The sequence below is a fragment of the Phyllobates terribilis genome, unplaced genomic scaffold (assembly GCF_046119375.1).
Source record: "Phyllobates terribilis strain yellow unplaced genomic scaffold, ASM4611937v1 Scaffold_2__4_contigs__length_985480577, whole genome shotgun sequence".
NCBI lineage: Eukaryota > Metazoa > Chordata > Amphibia > Anura > Dendrobatidae > Phyllobates > Phyllobates terribilis.
Window position 1 is genome coordinate 437,774,114 of NW_027362762.1, and position 20,060 is coordinate 437,794,173.

The 20,060-nt window shown below is 42.4% G+C and overlaps 1 protein-coding gene across 1 annotated transcript in view; it reads left to right on the forward strand.

Moving 5' to 3' along the window:
• Window positions 1–294: 294 nt before the first annotated feature.
• Window positions 295–20,060, forward strand: part of SYAP1 (synapse associated protein 1) — a 37,371-nt gene continuing 17,605 nt past the window's right edge. Inside the window, exons 1-6 of the mRNA XM_073665414.1 lie at window positions 295–648; window positions 9,073–9,191; window positions 11,974–12,040; window positions 14,192–14,265; window positions 14,663–14,802; window positions 18,951–19,096. Of these exons, the coding sequence (XP_073521515.1) occupies window positions 453–648; window positions 9,073–9,191; window positions 11,974–12,040; window positions 14,192–14,265; window positions 14,663–14,802; window positions 18,951–19,096 (742 nt within the window). The 5' untranslated portion in view covers window positions 295–452. The remainder of the gene's footprint in view (window positions 649–9,072; window positions 9,192–11,973; window positions 12,041–14,191; window positions 14,266–14,662; window positions 14,803–18,950; window positions 19,097–20,060) is intronic.

A 20,060-nucleotide genomic window follows, 5' to 3' on the forward strand; every position in this document is an offset into this window, starting at 1 on the left:
TGTATGCGTTTTTTCTGCCAGGGAGATGCAGAAATGCTGCAGAAATTTTCTGCTTCATTTCTGCATCGTGGGCACATAGCCGAAGTCTTGTAATATTTTGTTATCGCTAGTTCCTGGAATCACTGATTCTCCTTACAATGCCTGACGTTTGACCTCTGCGCATGCGTACAAAACTGCACTGGAGGCAACGCGCATGTGACAGGACTGCAAACAAGAGGGCGGTGTGTGGGCGTGGTCAGGGCTAAAGCTCAATGATTGGATGGTTAGAGCTGTTTTGTAGACTGCTCCGGCATTGTCACGTGATTTACAGCGATGTTGCTATTGGTTGGACAGGCTGCTGGTGACGTAGAAGGTAGAAACGAGGAAGTTTTGACGGTAAACGGTAACAACAAGGAGTTACTCGTCGGTAACTGCCTAGTGTCAGCACCGGGGGGCTGTGAGCGGACTCCAGTATGTTTCGTGGCCTGGGAAGCTGGCTGGGCTTGGACCCAGAATCAGAGCCACAGTCTATGGAAGAAAAGAGTCAACCGATACAAGACACGGGCGAGGAATCCGCAAGTACGGAGAAGACAGAGGGCACAGAGCTCGAAGGCACGGCACCGGAGGAGGCGGAGGACGTGCTGCTCAGACAGGCCAAAGGCTTCGGCAGTGAGTGCCCTGCGCTGTCATGGCTGTGCTGGTGGAGGAGACCGGCGATGCCATTATCTACAGTAGTGGGGGCACTGGGGCACATCATGGCAGTGCAGAAATGGTAGGATACTGTGCCAATACCGGGGGTAGAGGCTGGACCCCAAGCCTGGCGAAGGTGCCAGTGCCCACCCACCGTCCGATCAGCTACATAAGGGGGCACCAGGAGCTTTTCCCCCAAGATAGTAATTATCCCTTACTGATCGCGGGGGTCCGACTGCTGAGATCCTTATTGATCTGGAGGCTTGGCTCTGCGGTCCCCATCTTTGATGGCTTGGAGCTGGCCATCCTCGCCTTCTGCTAAATCCTCTGTCTATGGAACCCAGGAGAAGGCTGATCCCTACACTTAGCTAATGCCGGCAGCCCCATGGACAATGAATAGGGCAGCGGCCAAGCGAGAGCATCTCTACTCCATCCAAGATGGGGCTCTGCAGGGAGGAGCTCACTGTCCCGTTCTCATGATCACAAGGGGTCCCATTGGTCAGACCCCAGTAATCAGTAAGTTATCCACTTTCTCATAGAGAGAAGATAACCCTTAAAGGGAACCTGTCATGTCATATTTAGCGGAAGCGCGGCTCTACAATGCACACTGCGCAAGCGTGGGATTTCAAAGCGGATTTGAGTGATGTTGGCGCAACCCCGGGAACATCATTCAAATTTAGTGGGTGGTGACTGAACGCAATGAATCACAACCCTATGACTAAACGAGCAGGTATGGTATAACTCTATAAAGTGCTTTTGGAATGTGATTATAGCGCCAATTTTAATGAAAAAAAATGTGTTAGTGATGCACATTGCACCACTAACAACGCATTGGTGACAGTTTACTGACACGTTCCCTTTAACTTGCTTTACAGACCCCTTAATTTAGAGATCAGGGGGTACTTGAGTTACATCACATAGCTTAGTAGGAAAACCTCTTGAGCACCATGGTGACACCCAGGGCTGTTGAGTCGGTAAGCCAAACCTCCGACTCCTCAATTTCCACGACTTTGACTCCCTCATACATGGCTCATGTTTAAAGGGGTATTGCCATCTCCAAGATCCTATCCCAATATATAGCAGGTGTAATAATCATAATAATAATTAGCAAATGCCTCAAATTAGAAATGTAGTAAAGTTTTTCTGATTGGCTATGTCTCTTTCCTCATGTGCAGGCATTGCAGGACCTTAGGTATCCATGGTTACGACCACTGATAAAGTGACAGTTAGTTGCTAGTGGTCATAACCATGGATACCTAAGGTTCTGCAATGCCTGCACATGAGGAAAGAGACATAGTGAATCAGAAAAACTATATTACATTTCTAATTGGAGGTATTTGCGAATATTATTATTATTACACCTACTACATATTGGGATAGGATCTTGGAGATGGGAACACCCCTTTTGAGTGATAAATTTACTGTAGCACAGATTAATCTCAGCTAAAAGTCTAGACTCTTAGATCAGGAATAGGACAGACATTTGTAGGACATTTCATAACTTTCCCAAATTCTTATGAAAAAATATTCCTCACAAACTGCATTGAACTACTGTACCCAATTTATTATATATTTTAGGAGTCTTAGTTGGTCCATTTTATACCAATTCCGACTCCACCAAAATGGGCTCCGAATCCCAATTCCACTGGTGACAGCGGCCATTAGTCCGATCTGACACCTTTCACGACACAGCAGGGGACACCTGAAGCTGAGCTCCCACACCACAGTGGCGGTCAGCTGTGACAATGACAATATGTATTTTTTTTCATCAAAATCCTTTGAGTACAATAATAAAATCATAAACTACAGGTAATTGGTATCATCTTGTCCCTAACAACCCGGACTATAAAATTGTGGAGTCATTGAACCTGCACGGTGAACACAATAAATAAAACACTGATAGTTTGTCTTAAGGGCATACATATATTATTTTAACTCCTTAATGACCACCAATACGCCTTTGTTTTTGCTGACATAAGAGAATAGCATCCTCCGATGGGTTAAAATGCCAGCAGCTGTTGGCTATACACTATAGCTTCATTAGGCACAATCGGTGTTGGCATCAATCATGGCCGTTTAACCCCTAAATGTTGCTGTCAATAATGAGTGGCATATAGATGGTTAACAGAGCATGGAGGCTCCCTCTTTAACCCAATCAGCACTTTGGGATCATGATTATGTGCTCTTGATGCTTGCCGTAGCAATCCAAGGCCAGTTAAAGACCATAGAGTCATGCAGCTATATAGGCCTGTTCAGAAGATTTTAGGTAGAAATATTAAAAGTTTGAAAATTGAAACATTTTTATGATAATAATAATCTTTATATAGCGCCAACATATTCCGCAGCACTTTACAATTCAGAGGTTCATATACAACAGTCATAAGTAACATAGTTTAAAAATAATACAATAACTAAGGCAATAATGACAACCCTGCTCTTGAGGCTATGTGCCCACGATGTGTCTGGGCCTGTGGCTTCCGCTCATTTTAATCAAATGAGCGGCGACCATTTTTTTTTTTCACATGCGGACTTTTCCCATAGGGCTTAGGTCTATGAGGAAAGCCCGCATGCGGACCTGCCTGAGAAATTGACATGCTGCGGTCTGGAAAGACGCACCGCGTGTCAGTTTCCGCGGGTGATCCGCAGACGCATAGTGGGCATGGGATTTCTACAAGTCCCATCCACTATGCTGTAATATCTGACCACTGTGGGTTTGACCCTGCATAAGTCTGCAGCGTCAAACCCGCAGTGGCTCCGGATCGTGTGCAGCCTGAGTGTCTACAGCAATCTACAACTTAAACATTGTTTACATTTTTGACAAATTTGTGATATTTTTATAAATAAAGGTAAAACTTGTCGACCTAAATGTACCACAATCATAGTTTTTTTTGTGACATACTTTATCTCAAAATCACTGGGAAATGTTGAGACGGAGCGCACTGATTAATTGCCACATAGAGTGACACATGTCAGATTTGAAAAAATGTGTCCAATAAGGAGTTATGTGTCCTTAAGGAGTTAAAAATGTGTCCTTAAGGCAGGGGTGTCCAAACTTTTTTCGAAGAGTGCCAAATTTGATGAAGTGAACATGTGCGAGGGCCGATCATTTTGCTTGACATTCTTTGGACCATTAAAATGAATGCAAATAAACTTTTTTTGCAAAGTTTATTGAAAACGGCATACTTTTTATTTTGTGACTTGGATGACAAATCTAAACAGGTGTTTAATCAATCTGCCTTAAAGGGGTTAACCCAGACATACCCCCATTCTCACCCAGGAAGCCCCTCCCCGACTTGAGCATCGAAGCAGTTTATGCTCCAATGTCCTACTTTTGCCCTGCACTAAATTGCGCAGAGGAAAGGCATTTTCTGGAGTTCTAGTGACATACCCGGCTCTCCACGGGGCTGGCAGAAAGCCCAGTGACGTCACCGGCACTGATGGGCGGGCTTTATCACCAGTAAACCAGCTAGAGCAGCGCTAAAGCCTGCACATTAGAGCCGGTGAAGCCTCCTACCGGCAGTGTGTCATTGTAAATAGCACAGGGCAAGGGAGCACATCGGAGCATGAGATGCTTTGATGCCCATGGCAGGGGGGCTGCCTGGGTGAAAAAGGGGGTATGTCTGGGTTCTGAACTTGGACAACCCCTTTAATATAATAAAAACAGGAAACTGAGATATCTCAGGAACATTTTAAAGTACATTACACAAAGTAATGTAAGGTTGTCTGTCAACTTATAAGTTCAAAAAATGTGAACAGGAACATAACAGCAAGTATACATGTGTTCAAATATATAACTGTCTATCCAACTGACATTAATTGAGATTTTACAACATATTAATCTCAATTAAAAAAAAGAAACTAGCCTGCACTAATGTGAAGGGTGAAACTGGGATCTGGACTGCAGCACATAGACTAGGTCTGGTTCAATGGCCGTGGTTTTGATGCGCAAAATGTCACGCAGGTGAGAGTCACTTAGTCTTGTCCTCACGCGGTTCTTGTTAAAGTTCATAACAGAGAATGTCTTCTCACACAAATATGTTGATCCAAACAAGCTCAGGGTTTTCTTAGCCAATGTTCGAATCTCTTGAAACCGGCTCTTATCCAGTTGGCGGTAAAAGTTAACAAGAGAGAGCTGTTGATGACGACTGCGTAACTCGCTGTCACAATGTAGCTCAATGAGCTCGAGCTGCAACTGATCAGGAGCATTGTCGGGGTCAACAGAGAATGGAGAGGAGAAAATGCTGATCTCCTTTTCAATAGCTGCAAAATCTTGAAAGCGCCGTTGAAACTCCCCAGCCAGAGATGTGATGTCTGCTGCATACCTGCTTATTTGCGCATGGATATCATCCTGTGGAAAACTGTTAATTATTTCCTGTAGCGCTGAAAAATGGATGGTATTGGGCGGTGTTTGTGACAACTGCCTTAGGAAAAGTTGCAGCTTTGTTCCAAAGGCTTTGAGGTGTGAATAAAGTTGGTTCACCGCTGCATCTTTGCCCTGAAGATTCATGTTCAGTACATTCAGATGCTTTGTTAGGTCGACTAGAAACCCCAAATCAGCCAGCCAAATTGGATCAGATAGTTCTCGCATCGTTTGTCCCTTTGTTTCCAAGAATTCTCCTATTTCCTTTCTGAGAGAGTAGAAACGTTGCAGTGCAGACCCCCGACTGAGCCATCTTACATCGTTATGATATGAAACATCTTCATATTCAGCCTGGATATCCAGTAGAAACTGTTTAAACTGGCGGTGGCACAGGGCTTTAGAGCGGATAAAATTAATGGTCTTTAGTACCGGTTTCATAACATGATCATATTGGAGATGTTTAGCACAGAGAACTTGTTGATGAATGATGCAATGAAGTTTAATAGCTTTGCCTCCTTCTTCGCTCACCTTGTTACAGATTAGGGTTGATAATCCACTTCGTTCACCAGTCATGGCAGGTGCCCCATCAGTAATAATCCCAGTAACTTTGTTCCAAGGCAGTTTCATGTCATCTATGGCAGAACTAACAGAATCAAATAAATCTTTCCCTCTTGTTTGATCCTTGAGGCTCTGGAGGTCAAGTAGCTCTTCAGTCACATTCATTTCATCGTCCACCCCTCTTAAAAAAATCAGCAACTGAGCCGTGTCAGATAGGTCCGTGCTTTCATCACAGGCTATTGAAAAGAAGTCAAAATCAGCTCCTTTTGACATTAACTGTCTCTTAATATCCGATGAAATTTCTTCAATTCTCCGTGCTACAGTGTTACGAGCCAGGCAAATGTTGGAAAACTCTTGCTTCTTCTCGGGACAGACATTCTCTACCATTTTCATAACACATTCTTTGATAAAGTCACCCTCTGCAAAAGATTTGCAATTTTTAGCAATTAACGCTGCCACCTCATAGCTCGCCTTTGTGGCATTTTCATTTGACTCACGGGCTCTTGTAAAAAATCGCTGTTGTGACAATAAAACAGCTTCAAGTTGCTTATACTTTTCACTTCGGTCGTGCCCTGTTAGCTTGTCGTATGTGCTATGTCTCGTCTGATAGTGTCGCTTGACATTAAATTCTTTATAAACAGCAACGGTCTCTTGGCATATCAGACAAACACAGTGATTCTTTATTTCAGTGAAAAAATATTCTACTTTCCACTTGTCCTGGAAGCGGCGGCCCTCACTGTCAACTTTTCGTTTCTTATTTGTAGTTGCCATTATAAAAATTGGCCAGAAGGGGAGAGATTAAAAGGCGCAGAGGGTGGAACAGCAAAAATAAGATACTGCTATATGCTTTATAACACAGGCAGAGAATAGCAAGCTGTGCAACAGTCGCACATCAGATAATGGAATTATAGCACAGTGACAGGCAGTCAGGGGTTAATGAAGGGTATGACAGCTTGCTACCACAAGCTTGTGTGAGAGCCCTGCTGGCCTAACCTTTCTGGAGGTGTAAGGTGGCGCAGGGACTTATATATAACTTAATATATATATTATTTATATAATTTTACACAACTAAGCTGAGGTCTTCAGCCTATCTGACCTCTGAACGTCTTACAACCCCTGGGGGCTGGAGATCTCGCACGTCGCGAGATCTTGGCTGGCCGGTTGCCGCCGCTCAGTACTCCGGCGCAGGGAGAAGGAAAGCCGAAATCTCGCGATGTCCGAGATTTCGGCTCTTCTCCCTGCGGCGGTGGCGACGAGAGCGGCGGTGGCGACGAGAGCGGCAGCGGCCGCAAGGTACATGCTGCTGGATACCTGGGGGCCTTATTAGTCCGGACCGCGGGCCGCAAATGGCCCGCGGGCCGGACTTTGGACATGCCTGCCTTAAGGAGTTAAGTTGTGAAAGTCATACTTGATTTTTTTCTATTTACACTGTGTTCCAAATTATTATGCAAATAATATTTTCTCAGATTTTCCCAAATTACCTATATGAATTGCAGTCATTGTAATTTTCCAGTCAAATAACTATTAGAGTACAATTGAAAGGTTTTTGTACAAACTGCCTATGATAACAGTATATTTTAAAAAAAATAAAAAACTCAAACTGCACTCAAAATGCATGTTCCAAATTATTATACACAGCAGAGTTTTCAACCTTTTCATTTTAATAAAGAACAAAAAAATGGTCATTTTTGAAATTATAAGCATTAGCAGGTTATTACAAACTGAAATCAAACAGTTTTCAACTCAAAACTTTATTCTAGGTGATGTTACATTTGCACATAGGACCCCTTGTTCGAAAGGAGCTTCTGAACTCTCTCGTCCATTGAATTTGTCAGGTTTTGGATGGTTTCTGCTTTAATTGTTTTGCATGAGGACAGAATACCCTCCCAGAGATGTTGCTTAGATGTGAACTGCCTCCCGCCATCATAGACACTCCTTTTGATGATGCTCCAGAGGTTCTCAATGGGGTTGAGGTCAGGGGAGCATGGGTGCCACACCATAAGTTTGTCCCCTTTTATGCCCATAGCAGCCAGAGATGCAGATGTGTTATGTGTGGAAAATTACAATGACTGCAATTCATATAGGTAATTTGGGAAAATCTGAGAAAATATTATTTTCATAATAATTTGGAACACAGTGTATTTATTTTGCATTTCTGGCATTTTTATTGGTTTTCATTTTTTTTTTTAAGTATGACATTTACTGTACTTTATTACCCCACAAGATTGCGTCTTTTCTTATTGAAATTGTGTGTTTTTTGTTTTTTTTCTTTGTTTTTTTTTACTTGCAGTTTTTTTCTTAAAGAGGTTGTCTCATCTTTTTAAATGGGTAATTTACAAGTTAGTTAGTAAAGCAGGCAACTTTGCAATTTACCTGTTGTCTCTCAGCGGTTGCCTGGGCTCCTTAGGTAAAGGACGCAGCTCTTTGCTACGGCTGCTCTGAAGTTGGCCATATTGCTGAATCCAGCCAGCTCCGGAGGCCCTGTGTGTCTCCGATGCTGCGGCATTAGAGAGCGCACAGTCCAGACCAGTGGTGCGACCATTCTACTGGTCCAAACCGTCAGTCCATCAAGAGCGCACTGTTCCACAACAAGCAGAAAAGCGGGAGGTTGGGGAGCGGTGAGCACTTCTGGACAAAACCTGGAATATCCCATTTAAAAATATATATATTTTTTTTATAAATATTTCTTATTCCTACAAGGGGACTTGTAGCTTCATTCCATTGATTACAAAGTACACTTGCATTACTGTAGTGCAGTTCATTATACATGCCTGTTGTTTTTTACTGACATGCAGCCTAATAGGCATTAAAACATGGCAGACCTAAGGGATATTGTAGGAAGCTATGGCAGCTGGAGACCTAGGTATCCCAAGATTGTTCTGGGGAGATGCAGTGGTCATGATTGACCACATCATTTAAGGGGTTACACGGTGGGGGTCAAAGTTACCTCCAATCCCTGCTATTACAGCCAGTTCCCACTGCTGGTGTTATAGAATCATAAATGACTGCTTAGGGGTATATTAGCTTTTTTGATCTGTTTTTTTTTTTGTTGTTGTGGTTTTGCTTTTTGACGAGTTTTGATTAATCTTCCCCATCGTGTTTGCTTTTGAAGTGACCCAGGGATAGTTACCATCACCAAATTGTAGCCTCGCAGGATAGGTTATAACATTTTCACTGGTCCTATACTGGTGTCCATCTCTCCTGTAGCTTATCTGGGTTGTTCTTCTTGTTGGTCATCCAGGAACACAATTTAGTGACCTGCTGTGATGGTGAGCAGACGTTCAGCACTCCGCCGCTATCATTGTTCAGTGCAGGAAAACAGCTGGTTTTTCGTCTGTCATGTTCTGCGTTGAATACCTGGGGACAATAGATGGATGACGTCTTCTGTCACTTGTTATAACCATCTGTACTCATATGTCACATGTAGCTAAACAAAAAGAAATACAGCCAATAAATAAGCTACATAATTTTTGTCTCTTTTCCAGGTTATCTCTTAAGCATGGCTTCAGTCGCAACGAAAAAGATCTCCGAATCGGTTACTGAAACTGCTCATACTATCAAAAAGTCTGTTGAAGAAGGAAAAATTGATGGCATCATTGATAAGGTTTGAAGGGTTATGTTTATGGCACTTGTTAGGGCTTGTCCATCCCTTTCTTTAGTATCTGGTTTTATCCTCAGTGTGAAGGAACATTGCTGCCGTCCGGAAAGACTTTACTGGAGTGGCATGTGAAATCCTGAGTGCCCTTCTCTGATCCGGGCCGATAAGTACATTTATCAGCCCATATTTGCACCTTTGTCGGGTGATTGGCTCAATTAAAAACATCATTAACGGCAGTAATCGGGGGGTGTACTGCCAGTAACATGATGCTGTGTGTGGACCCCACAGTTATTGAATGTTCTGTTGCCATCAGTACTTGTCGGCCTGCATAAACGGGCCAGTAAATAGACTTGTATAGTTGATCAATGCTCGTTTACGGACTGAGAACGGCTTTTCTGATTATCTGATTTGTGGTGTCCTCTGTACCTCATATGAAGGTTGGGCACACAGCATTGTATTGAAGGCTCAGATATCTGGCCCTTACTCACATGACATCAGATGTGATGACACATTCTGGCATCCTCTCCTTCCAGGTCAGCTTATTTTTTATCATGTGGGTTTTACCTTTTATCAGCACTTCTTATATCTGAAGGGAATCTGTGCCTTGGCCTGTAGATATTTTCTGCATCTCTGGTGCTGAAGTTCCATTGTGCTATTTTTCTCTCATAAACCCCAAAAAGTTTTTTTCAGGGAAATAATCATTCTAAGGTTATGTTCACACTGTGCCTTTGTCAGGCAGCCAAAAACTTCAGTTTTTAAGATGGAAGACTCTACAGGAAATGCTTCTCTTTTATAGAGTTTATGAACCTGAAGCTTTTTATTTTTAATAGTTTCCCCGGCATTTCTGTGATTATTATTATTTTTTTTTAAAGCACTGTTTTACAGTTGTTTTCCCAGACTTTTTTCATGAAACAATAAAAAAAAAAAAAAAAAAAAAAAAAGCTGGTATTTTTTTTCCTTAAATAAAAAATGCTCAAAAAGATGTCCAGGCCTCTTTTGAGCCTTCCCAATGACTTCTATTATATTGTTTAGAGTGTCTTCAAAGTGGAAAAGTGCCTGAAGAATAGTCAGGTCACGTCTTTTATCAGTTTGCCGTTTCTTTTTTTTTTTTTTTAAAACCTGAAGTAGCTAAAAGAAGCTCAAAAGCCTGAACACATGAAGAGCAAGTTGTTTTTACATACAGTGGCTTGAAAAAGTATTTATCCCCCCAATCCAATTTGTGTGTGATGCACCAGCACTAAATAGTCTAACTTAGTGAAGTGAGAGGCATAAATTACATTTATGGGATCAAATAACTAAAAATTCTGACGTGCATATGTATTCACCCCTTTTGTGATGAAGCCCCTAAAAATTTCTGGTGCAAGTAATAACCTTCATAAATGACATGCTTATTGAAAGGAAGTCCACTTGTGTGCAATCTAAGTGTCACATGTCTATATACACAGTATATACACACTTTTTCTGAAATGCCACAGAGGCTGCAACACCATTAAGCAAGAGGCACCACTATCCAAACAACACCATGAAGACCAAGGAGATCTCCCAACAAGTCAGGGACAAAGTTGTTCAGAAGTGCAAGTCAGTGTTGGGTTAAAAAAATAAATAAAAAATATCCCAATCTCTGATGATCCCCCGGAGCACCATCAAATCCATGATCATCAAATGGAAAGAACATGGTACCACAACAAACCATGGTACCACAGCAAAGAGAGGGCTGCCCTCCAAAACTCTCAGCCCGGGCAAGGAGGGCATTAATCAGAGAGGCAGCACAGAGACCAAAAGTAACCCTGAAGGAGCTGCATTGTTCCCAAGCAGAGACTGGAGTATCTGTCCATACGACCACAATAAGCCATACACTCCATAGAGGAAGATACTGTGGTCAGATGAGACCAAAATTGAACTTTTTAGCCATCAAGGTAAATGCTATGTCTTGCGCCAAAGCAACACAGCTCTTCACCCCAAGAACACCATCCCTGCAGTGAAACGTGGTGGCAGCATCATGCTGTTAGGATGTTTTTCGGCAGCATGTACAGGGAAAATGCTCCAAGTTGAGGGGAAGATGGATGGTGCGAAATGCAGGGATATTCTTGAGCAAAACCTGTTTTAGTCTGTCAGTGATTTGAGACTGGGACGGAGATTCACCTTCCCACAAGACAATGACCCAAAGCATATTGCTAAAGCAACACTTGAGAGGTTTAAGGGGAACGTGTAAATGTTTGTAGTGGTCTAGTCAAAGCCCAGACCTTAATCCAATTGAGAATCTGTGTTCAGACTTCAAGATTGATGTTCACTAGAGGAAACCATCTAACTTGAAGGAGCTGGAGCAGTTTTGCCTTGAGGAATGGGCAAAAATCCCAGTGCAAGATGTGGAAAGCTCATAGAGACTTATCCAAAGCGACTTGCAGCTGTAATTGCTTTAAAAAGTAGTGACTTTAGGGGGGTGAATAGTTATGCACACTGAAGTTTTCAGTTATTTTTTTCCTATTTGTTTGCTTCACAATAAAAAGAAAACCAAATGTTCACAGTTGTAGGCATGTTCTTTACATGAACTGATGCAAGCCCTAAAAAACAAACAAAAAAAACCCAGTGAAATTTCAGGTTGTGATGTAGCAAAACACGAAAAATGCCAAGGAGGGTGAATCGCAAGCCACTGTAGCTTACATTAATCCGCTGCTAATTTTCAGTGCATAATCTGCACCACAAATCTGTAGTGTCTTAGCCTTTAAATGCTATGTTCACTGCCATTCATAAAAATCTATTGATTTTATTTGTTGCTTTTTATTTACAGACCATCATTGGTGAATTCCAGAAAGAACAGGACAAATTTGTACAGGAGAAGTCAAATAAAAAAGCAGGTATGTCCAGTCAGTATGTCATACAGAATGGCATCTGCCCATGCCTGACAGCATTTCCATGGCTGTGCAGGGACACATTTCACATCTTCATTCCTTGCCTTTGTATTGTTCCTATTATTGTACTAAATGGCATGTTACCATGTCTTTCTTGTTCCTCCTGACTGATTCTGTTTGTACATCCTATTTACCTTCACTATATAGTATTTGAACGATTTTAAAGTGTATGTTCAGCTTTCGGTAAACCCAAAGAGGGGATTGCATACAGGTATATAGCCGTTCTAACTTTAATATGGTGTTGTCTGTATTTCACAATGATGAATCAGTCTCATAACCCCAACTCTATATTGAAACTTAACATGCATGTCACAAATGCAACGTTGAACAGAAACATTTGAAGAAAATTCACTTTTATTATGATAGTCTGAGCATGACCTGGGCAAAATGTGGCCCGTGCACCACATTCTGCCCTTTTGGCTGTTCTTATAGAGATCGGCTCAGCAAAAGGATTGGAAACGGTGGCGTCCTGCACCATATGGCCCCCTCGTCAGCCGTCGGCTTCCTCTTCCACCATTGAGCCTGTGCGTCTTGAGCGCGCAGCAGGTCATGATAACTTCACTATATCGCGACTGATGTGCGGAACTTCCGTACAGGATTGGGAAACACTTCAGTACAAAAGATAGGGTCGGAGTCTGTCTATTGCTGCTAATGTACATGTGAATTTCCTGAAAGAAGCAGGAGTATTAGTGTAGAATAGCCCCAGGGCCAATATGAAAATTGCAAGATTTTAATTTACATCAGATGAAAAATAAAAAAAGCCAAAATTTTGTAACAAATATATTTACTCTAAAACCTGATTTAAACAGGTGGTCATTTTCTGATGGTCTATTCCATTTAACCTTGGATAGAGTAGAAGAGAATTGGACTGCCCTATGTCCTTTTCTACATGTGAAGAAGTCAGATGGGAGGTGTTACTTAGACTTGCGTACAAGCTGCTCTGAGCCTGTATGTCACAACTCTGTTGTTGGATATCCCGGGGCCAGGGGCTCCTTCCCTGTCCCTAGTGCTAGGGGGCACCCTACTTATAACTGCTCCCCGGATTACTTCTAATGGTGAAGACGCCGGGGCCACGTACGTTGCTGAGCTCCTGTATCCACCCTTAGTCTGTTCCCTCCCATTACCCAGGGAAGAGGGGAGTAGTAGTGTATGGAAATTCACCAACCAGACTAACAAGGGAATATGTACAGGGATAAAGGAAAAAAAACAGTCACACAAATATGCACTCACAAACAACAGAGTGGAACACCGGGGAGTGAAGGAAGGAAAAAACCAAATAGGAGAGGGTGAGGATTTGCACACAACCAGAACAAAGTAACAGTCTTTATATAAATACACCAAACGTCTCCTCAAACCAAAAAAAAAACTCCTTCAGGTCCAGAACCATGCAGCATGAAGCAAAGGCCAAGGCCCCAATATCAGTATTTGGTAAGAATTCGGTGAGGATTTTTTTCTCAGGTGTGGGAGCCAAAACCAGGTGAGGAACAATCAGAGAAAAGGTATAATAGAAACAAGTCACCAATTCTGTATTTATCACCCACTCCTGGTTTTGGCTCCCACTCCTGAGAAAAAATACTGACCAAATACTGATAGTGGGGCCGTGGCCTAACTCTGGCAATACCTGCTTGCCAGATGCCAGTATACAGTATATATAGGAGAGGGGCTTGACCAACACTGAACAGCTGAGATCATCACAGCAGGAAAGCTTCCAGGAGCTCTCAACTGAACAGTTTAACCCCTGCATTGCTAGCAGAAACCTGCACTACTTAATATGAAGGTGAAGTGCTTCTAAACAGTGCAGGAGTATGTGGAATCAGACAGCGTGGTCTTCTGTCTCCTCTCTGTCACAGTAAACTCGTGACACTATAATTATGGACAGAGATCTCTGCGTAACAGCCCCTTACATTACACCTAATAGAGGGCTACTGACTTTTGTGTTTCAACTGATTAGAGCCAACTATTTAATAAGTGTGTAACTGTTAATTTTCATTTAGAACTGCTGCACATCTTTAACAAATAGCAAATATTGAGAGTAATCTACAGACACACAATTTTGAAGGAACTTTTTATTTTTTTATTTATTATTATTTTTAATAGAAGCTGCCGTTCCTCCTTGGGTGGGCTACAGTGAGGAAGAGACCATTCAGCAGCAAATCTTGGCCTTGTCAGCGGTAAGAGTTGGCTTTTAATGATTGTTGTAGTCCACTCTTTAGGCTCAGTATAAATGTATGCTCTGTGTATGCTGTGTCTATGCTGTGTCTGAGCCCTGTGTTTTATGTATAGTTCAGGAAAAGCTCCCTGTGAATACACTTCTCTTGTATCTATAGGGCTCCATTCACTCTGCCGGCCATGCATACATACTGACATGCATCTACCGATGCAGTGCCATAAGGGAGTAAGGCTTTAGTAGGATCCATCAATTCTTCAGTATATTATCCTGCTAATTAATAGAATAAATATCTGTTTCCAGTCTGTTACAGTGAGCACTAGCACTTTCTGTGGATATGATTTATGTTGTACAGAATGTTTATTATTACTATGTGTTTTTTTTTTTTTTCATTTTTTAAGGACAGGAGAAACTTCCTCAGAGACCCTCCTGCCGGTGTCCATTTTAATTTTGACTTTGATCAGATGTACCCCGTTGCCCTTGTAATGCTTCAGGAAGATGAGCTGCTGAATCGTATGAGATTTGATCTCGTCCCAAAACTGTGAGTGTTCTGAATGTTTGGCAATTAGTCTATTAGTTTGTAGGAAACCAGTCATGTATGTATGTATGTATGGTGAGTCAGTCTGCTGGGTGCAGCAGAGGCGAGTGTGTAAGCTCGTGATTGACCATCCGAGGTGTGACCTGTAGCTGGGATAGAGACAACTGATGGTGTCTCTCTGAATGGAGTGACTGGGGAGTCAGCTGAGGAGCTAAGCTGTCTTTGGTCCTGGAGGGAAAAGGACAATTTTGTTGTGGACAGTCTACCTGAGTGTGGGAGCTGGAGAGATCTCATACTGACCTGTGTGTGAGTGGATTTATATCTGCTGGAGTATTGACCTGCTGTATGTAATGTACTTTCCAGCTGTATTTACCTTTGAGCTGGAGCACGGCTGTTTTCTATTACCCCTTCCCGACGTGCGGCGTGTATATACTGCGCTGTGGGAGCTGCGTTCCCACAAAGAGCAGTACATGTACGGTGCGGTGATCGGGCGGGCTCATGCTGAGTTCCGTCGCGATCACATACGGGTGTCAGCTCTGTGAGAGCTGACCACCCGCAGCATCACCTACAATCTGTGCTAGCACCGATCACGGGCGTTTAACCCCTGTGATGCCGCTGTCAATAGTGACAGCAACATCGCAGGGCATCGCAGAGGGAGTGGGTACCCTCTGTGATCCCATCAACACAATGCGATGCGATCGTGTTGTGTTTATGGTCTCCATGGTGCCCCCCCCCCGTCCCAAGATGGCCGCGGGGTCCTTCAGGGTCCTGCAGGAAGGTAGCCACTCAGCGTCTGCTCAGATAGCAGGAGCTGAGATGCCTCCTTCTGCCTGTCAGATGCTGATCTGATGCTCTGCAGTGCAGATGCACTGCAGGGCATCAGATCACTGATCTGACTTTGTCCCAGGATGGGACATCAATTTTACAATGTGAAAAAGCAATTAAAAAAAAAAAAAAGTTCATAAAAATTGTAAACATATAAAAAATCACAAAATAAAGAACAAAAAAGGTATAAATATTGATCCAATAAATTTATCTGTGTAAAAAAAAAAAAAAAAAAAAGTACACCTATTTGGTATTGCCGCGTCCTTAACAAACCAACCTATAAAACTATCCCACTAGTTAACCCCTTAAGTAAACACCGTAAAAATAATGAAAAACAAGGCAAAAAAACTTTTATTATGATACCGCCGAACAAAAGGTGGAATAAAACGCAATCAAAAAGACATATGTAAATAAAAATGTTACCACTGAAAACGTCATTTTGTCCCGCAAAAAACAAGCCGCAATACAGCTCCGTCAGCGGAAAAATAAAAAATTATAGCTCTCAGAATAAAGCGTTGCAAAAGTAATTATTTTTTCTATAAAATAGTTTTTGTGTAAAAGCGCCAAAACATAAAAAAAACTATTTAAATGTAGTAGTATCACTGTAATTGTACTGACCCGAAGAATAAAGCGACCTTATCAATTTTACCACAAGCGGAATGGTATAAAAATTTCTGAATTGCTGGTTTTTGCTCATTCTGCCCCCCAAAAAACCGACTAGAAAGCTACTTGAGTTTGCATCGGGTGCTCGGGTATGCACCGAGTATCGCGGGTGCTCGAGTGACCTGCTCGAGTCTCCGTCCCATATGTTTCGCTGCTGTTATACAGCCTAAAATAAAACCACGTGGGGATTGCCTGCCATGCACGAGCGATCCCCGCATGTTTTTTTTTGGGTGTCTAATAACCGTGAAACATGCGGGGCAAGGACTCGAGCATGTCACTCGAGCACACGCTGTACATGGTGCATACCTGAGTACCCGATGCAAACTCAAGTAGCGAGCACTTGTGCTCAAGACTATTGACAACATATTCAATATGATGACCTAATGTTATCAAATTCTGTGTCGTACCTCTGGGTTCAAAATGTTCACTATACCCCTTGATAAAATCCTTGATGGGGGTTAGTTTCCAAAATGGGGTCACTTGTGGGGGGTTTGTACTGTTTAGGCACATCAGGGGCTCTCCAAATTTAATTTTACGTTCAAAAAGTCAAATGGCGCTCGTTCCCTTCAGAGCCTTGCCGTGTGCCCAAACAGTGGTTTTCCCCCACATATTGGGTATCTGTGTGCTCAGGAGAAGTTGCACAATAAATTTTGGGGTCCATTTTCTCCTGTTGCCCTTGTGAAAGTAAAAAAAAAATTGGGTCTAAAGTAACATTTTTGTGAAAAAAAGTTAAATGTTTATTTTTTCCTTCCACATTCTATTAATTCCTGTGAAGTACATGAAGGGTTAATAAACTTCTTGAATGTGGTTTTGAGCGCTTTGGGGGGTGCAGTTTTTAGAAAATACCCAAAAGTGACACCATTCTGTCGTATAGACCCCTAAGTCATTTCAAATGTGATGTGGTCCCTAAAAAAAATGGTGTTGTAAAAATGAGAAATCGCTGGTCAACTTTTAACCCTTAGAATTTCCTAAGAAAAAAAATGATGTTTCCAAAATTGTGCTGATTTAAAGTAGACGTGTGGGAAATGTTATTTATGAACTATTTTGTGGGACATATCTGATTTAAGGGCATAAAGATAAAAAGTTTGAAAATTGCAAAATTTTCACAATTTTCGCCAAATTTCCGATATTTTCACAAACACAAGTCATATGAAATATATTTTACCACAGTCATGAAGTACAATATGTCACAAAAAAACAGTCTCAGAATCAGCGGGATCCGTTGAAGCGTTCCAGAGTTATTACCTCATAAAGTGATAGTGGTCAGAATTGTAAAAATTGGCCTGGTCAAGAAGGTGAATACAGGCTTTTGGGCGAAGGGGTTAAAGTCCCTCTAGGGTTTATGAAGTTAATAAACCTTGCCTTGTCGGACTAAAAATGCTGCCTGTGTGAATCTTCCTAATGCCTTCCTGAGCGAAATGCTACAAAAAAAAAAAAGTGTGTGTCAGCACCTGAGAATAAATTTGTAATTGCATAGTTGAGATGGGTGAGAAGCAGATGTCCACTTAAAATATAATTGTTCTTCAGTGAGACTGTGCTTGCAACATACTAAAGTATGTGTAATGTAATAAATTATTAAATTAATATATTTTGGCTGAGAAATCTGTTTTTCTCCACTTAGCATACACTTCTCCAACAGCCATACCTTCTGCTCTTAAAAAACAGCCTTATAGGGTACCTGACAGCAGACACATGCTGCCTGAACCAATCACTGTGAGGTCTCTCCCTGCATGCGTGTATAGGGAGAGACCGGTTATTGGTAGCGGGTGGGGAGAAGCTGCTGAGGAACCAACCTCTTCGACTAGTCCCCCGTGTGGCTTAGTCATTGTAAACTTTTAAAGTATGTTTCCCTCTGAAACACCGCAGCCATTCAAAGTGAAACATACGTGACTGAAATTATACAGCCAGTGTCTGATACATGCTGCTTGTGGTTCAGGCAGCACGAATCTTCTTGCCGGGTCATTTTTAGTCTTGGTCAATACAAAACAGACTGCCATTATAGTGAGGTGTCAGAATACACCTAATTTTATATTCTATTGAGTGGGGAGCTGAGTGGAAAAAGCATGCAGAGGGAGACACACAAAAGATCATGTCTTTTTTACCTCATCCTAAAGCTGGATTCACATCTACACTGACCAGTACAGCTGGATAATGTCCTTCCTGATGCTGCTTCTATCTGTGTGGCAACTAAGAAATGGAGAGCAGGAATCACTCAGTATGCTGTGCTCTATGTGGCAGAGATCAAAGCCGATCGTCTCCACCCATTTGGTTAGAGTTAAGTGATTCAGAGAAAACCAGCACAGGGAAAAACTGATGAAAATGCGGGATACATTCATTTAATGGCCAGATATAGTGTTATTCCTCATATACACTCCCATGAGAGCTTATTCTGAAAAGTTACCTGAAAGTATAACCTTTTCATTTCAAACTTTTTCAAGGTTTTTCTTATTTTATAGTTTATTATAAATTGGAGGCTCCCATAATGGCTAAATGTTTTTATTATTCCGAGAGCAGGTTTTCTTACATAAGGGAAAATGGAGTTGCCTATTCCTGATGTGACTGAGCCATGATTATGGGCAGTTATTTTAATTTACTGTTTATAGTTTGACCACATATAAAGCTTGTTGTATATTTTACGTGTAAGATGTTTGTTTTCTTTTTAGTGTGAAAGAAGATGTATTTTGGAGGAATTATTTTTATCGGGTGTCTTTGATAAAGCAGTCTGCACAACTGACTGCACTGGCTGCCCAGCAATCCACTGGCAACTCTGATAAGACAAATGGCAAGCAAAGCCATGAAGGCTTAGAAGGTAAGACAAATGTTTGCATCTGGTAGATGAATATTGTTTCTACTGTTACGTTGCGTAGACTTTTTTTTAAAAGTGGTGATAATGATGTCTTGACTATTGTAGAGCCGCAGGTGCTGCAAGGATGTGCTGCTTACCAGTCATTATATAGTCAAGTGGTCCATTATTACGCTCCGGAAATTATGATCATTATTCCAACTACCGTATTTTTCGGACTGTAAGACGCACTTTTTTTTCCTCCAAAATTTTGGAGGAAAATGGGTGTGTGTGTGTGTGTGTGTGTGTATATATATGTGTGTGTATATATTATAGACTGCAGCGGGTGGCTGCTGCCCCCCTGTGCCTCGCTCCGCTCCCGCTCCCCACCACACCCTAGATATAGATAGGGTGTGGGGGGAGCGGTAGCAGTGGAGGAGCGGGGCACAGGAGGCAGCCTACACTGTCCCCGCTGCTAAAGAAAATGAATATTCACTGCTCCCCACGCCCATGGGGCGTGGGGAGCACTGTATATTCATGATCCTTAATAGCAGCACACAGTGTAGCCGCGCTGCGGCTCCTGCTGCTGCCGGAATCGCCTGTGCCAGCTGTTAAAGGGTATGAATATTCAACCTCTCCATGCCCATGGGCGTGGGGAGGGGGTGAATATTCATGCCCTTTACTGAGCTGCTGTGTGCCGACTATGAAGGAGAGTGAAGTCACTGTTCCCCGCGCACACAGTCCCGGCGTGGGGAGCAGTGACTTCCGGCAGCTGATCTCTCCATGTGAGCCGCGTATGGCAGTGACGTCATGCGCGGCTCACATGGAGAGATCAGTGCGGGCAGACAGGACGCAGCGCTGGAGGAAAGCAGAGAGGTGAGTAGGAGTGTTTTTTTTTTTTTTTATGTGCAGCGTAATGGGGACTAGGGGGACCATGCATACTAGGGTAAGGATGAGGGGGCCATACATACCAGGGTAAGGATGAGGGGGC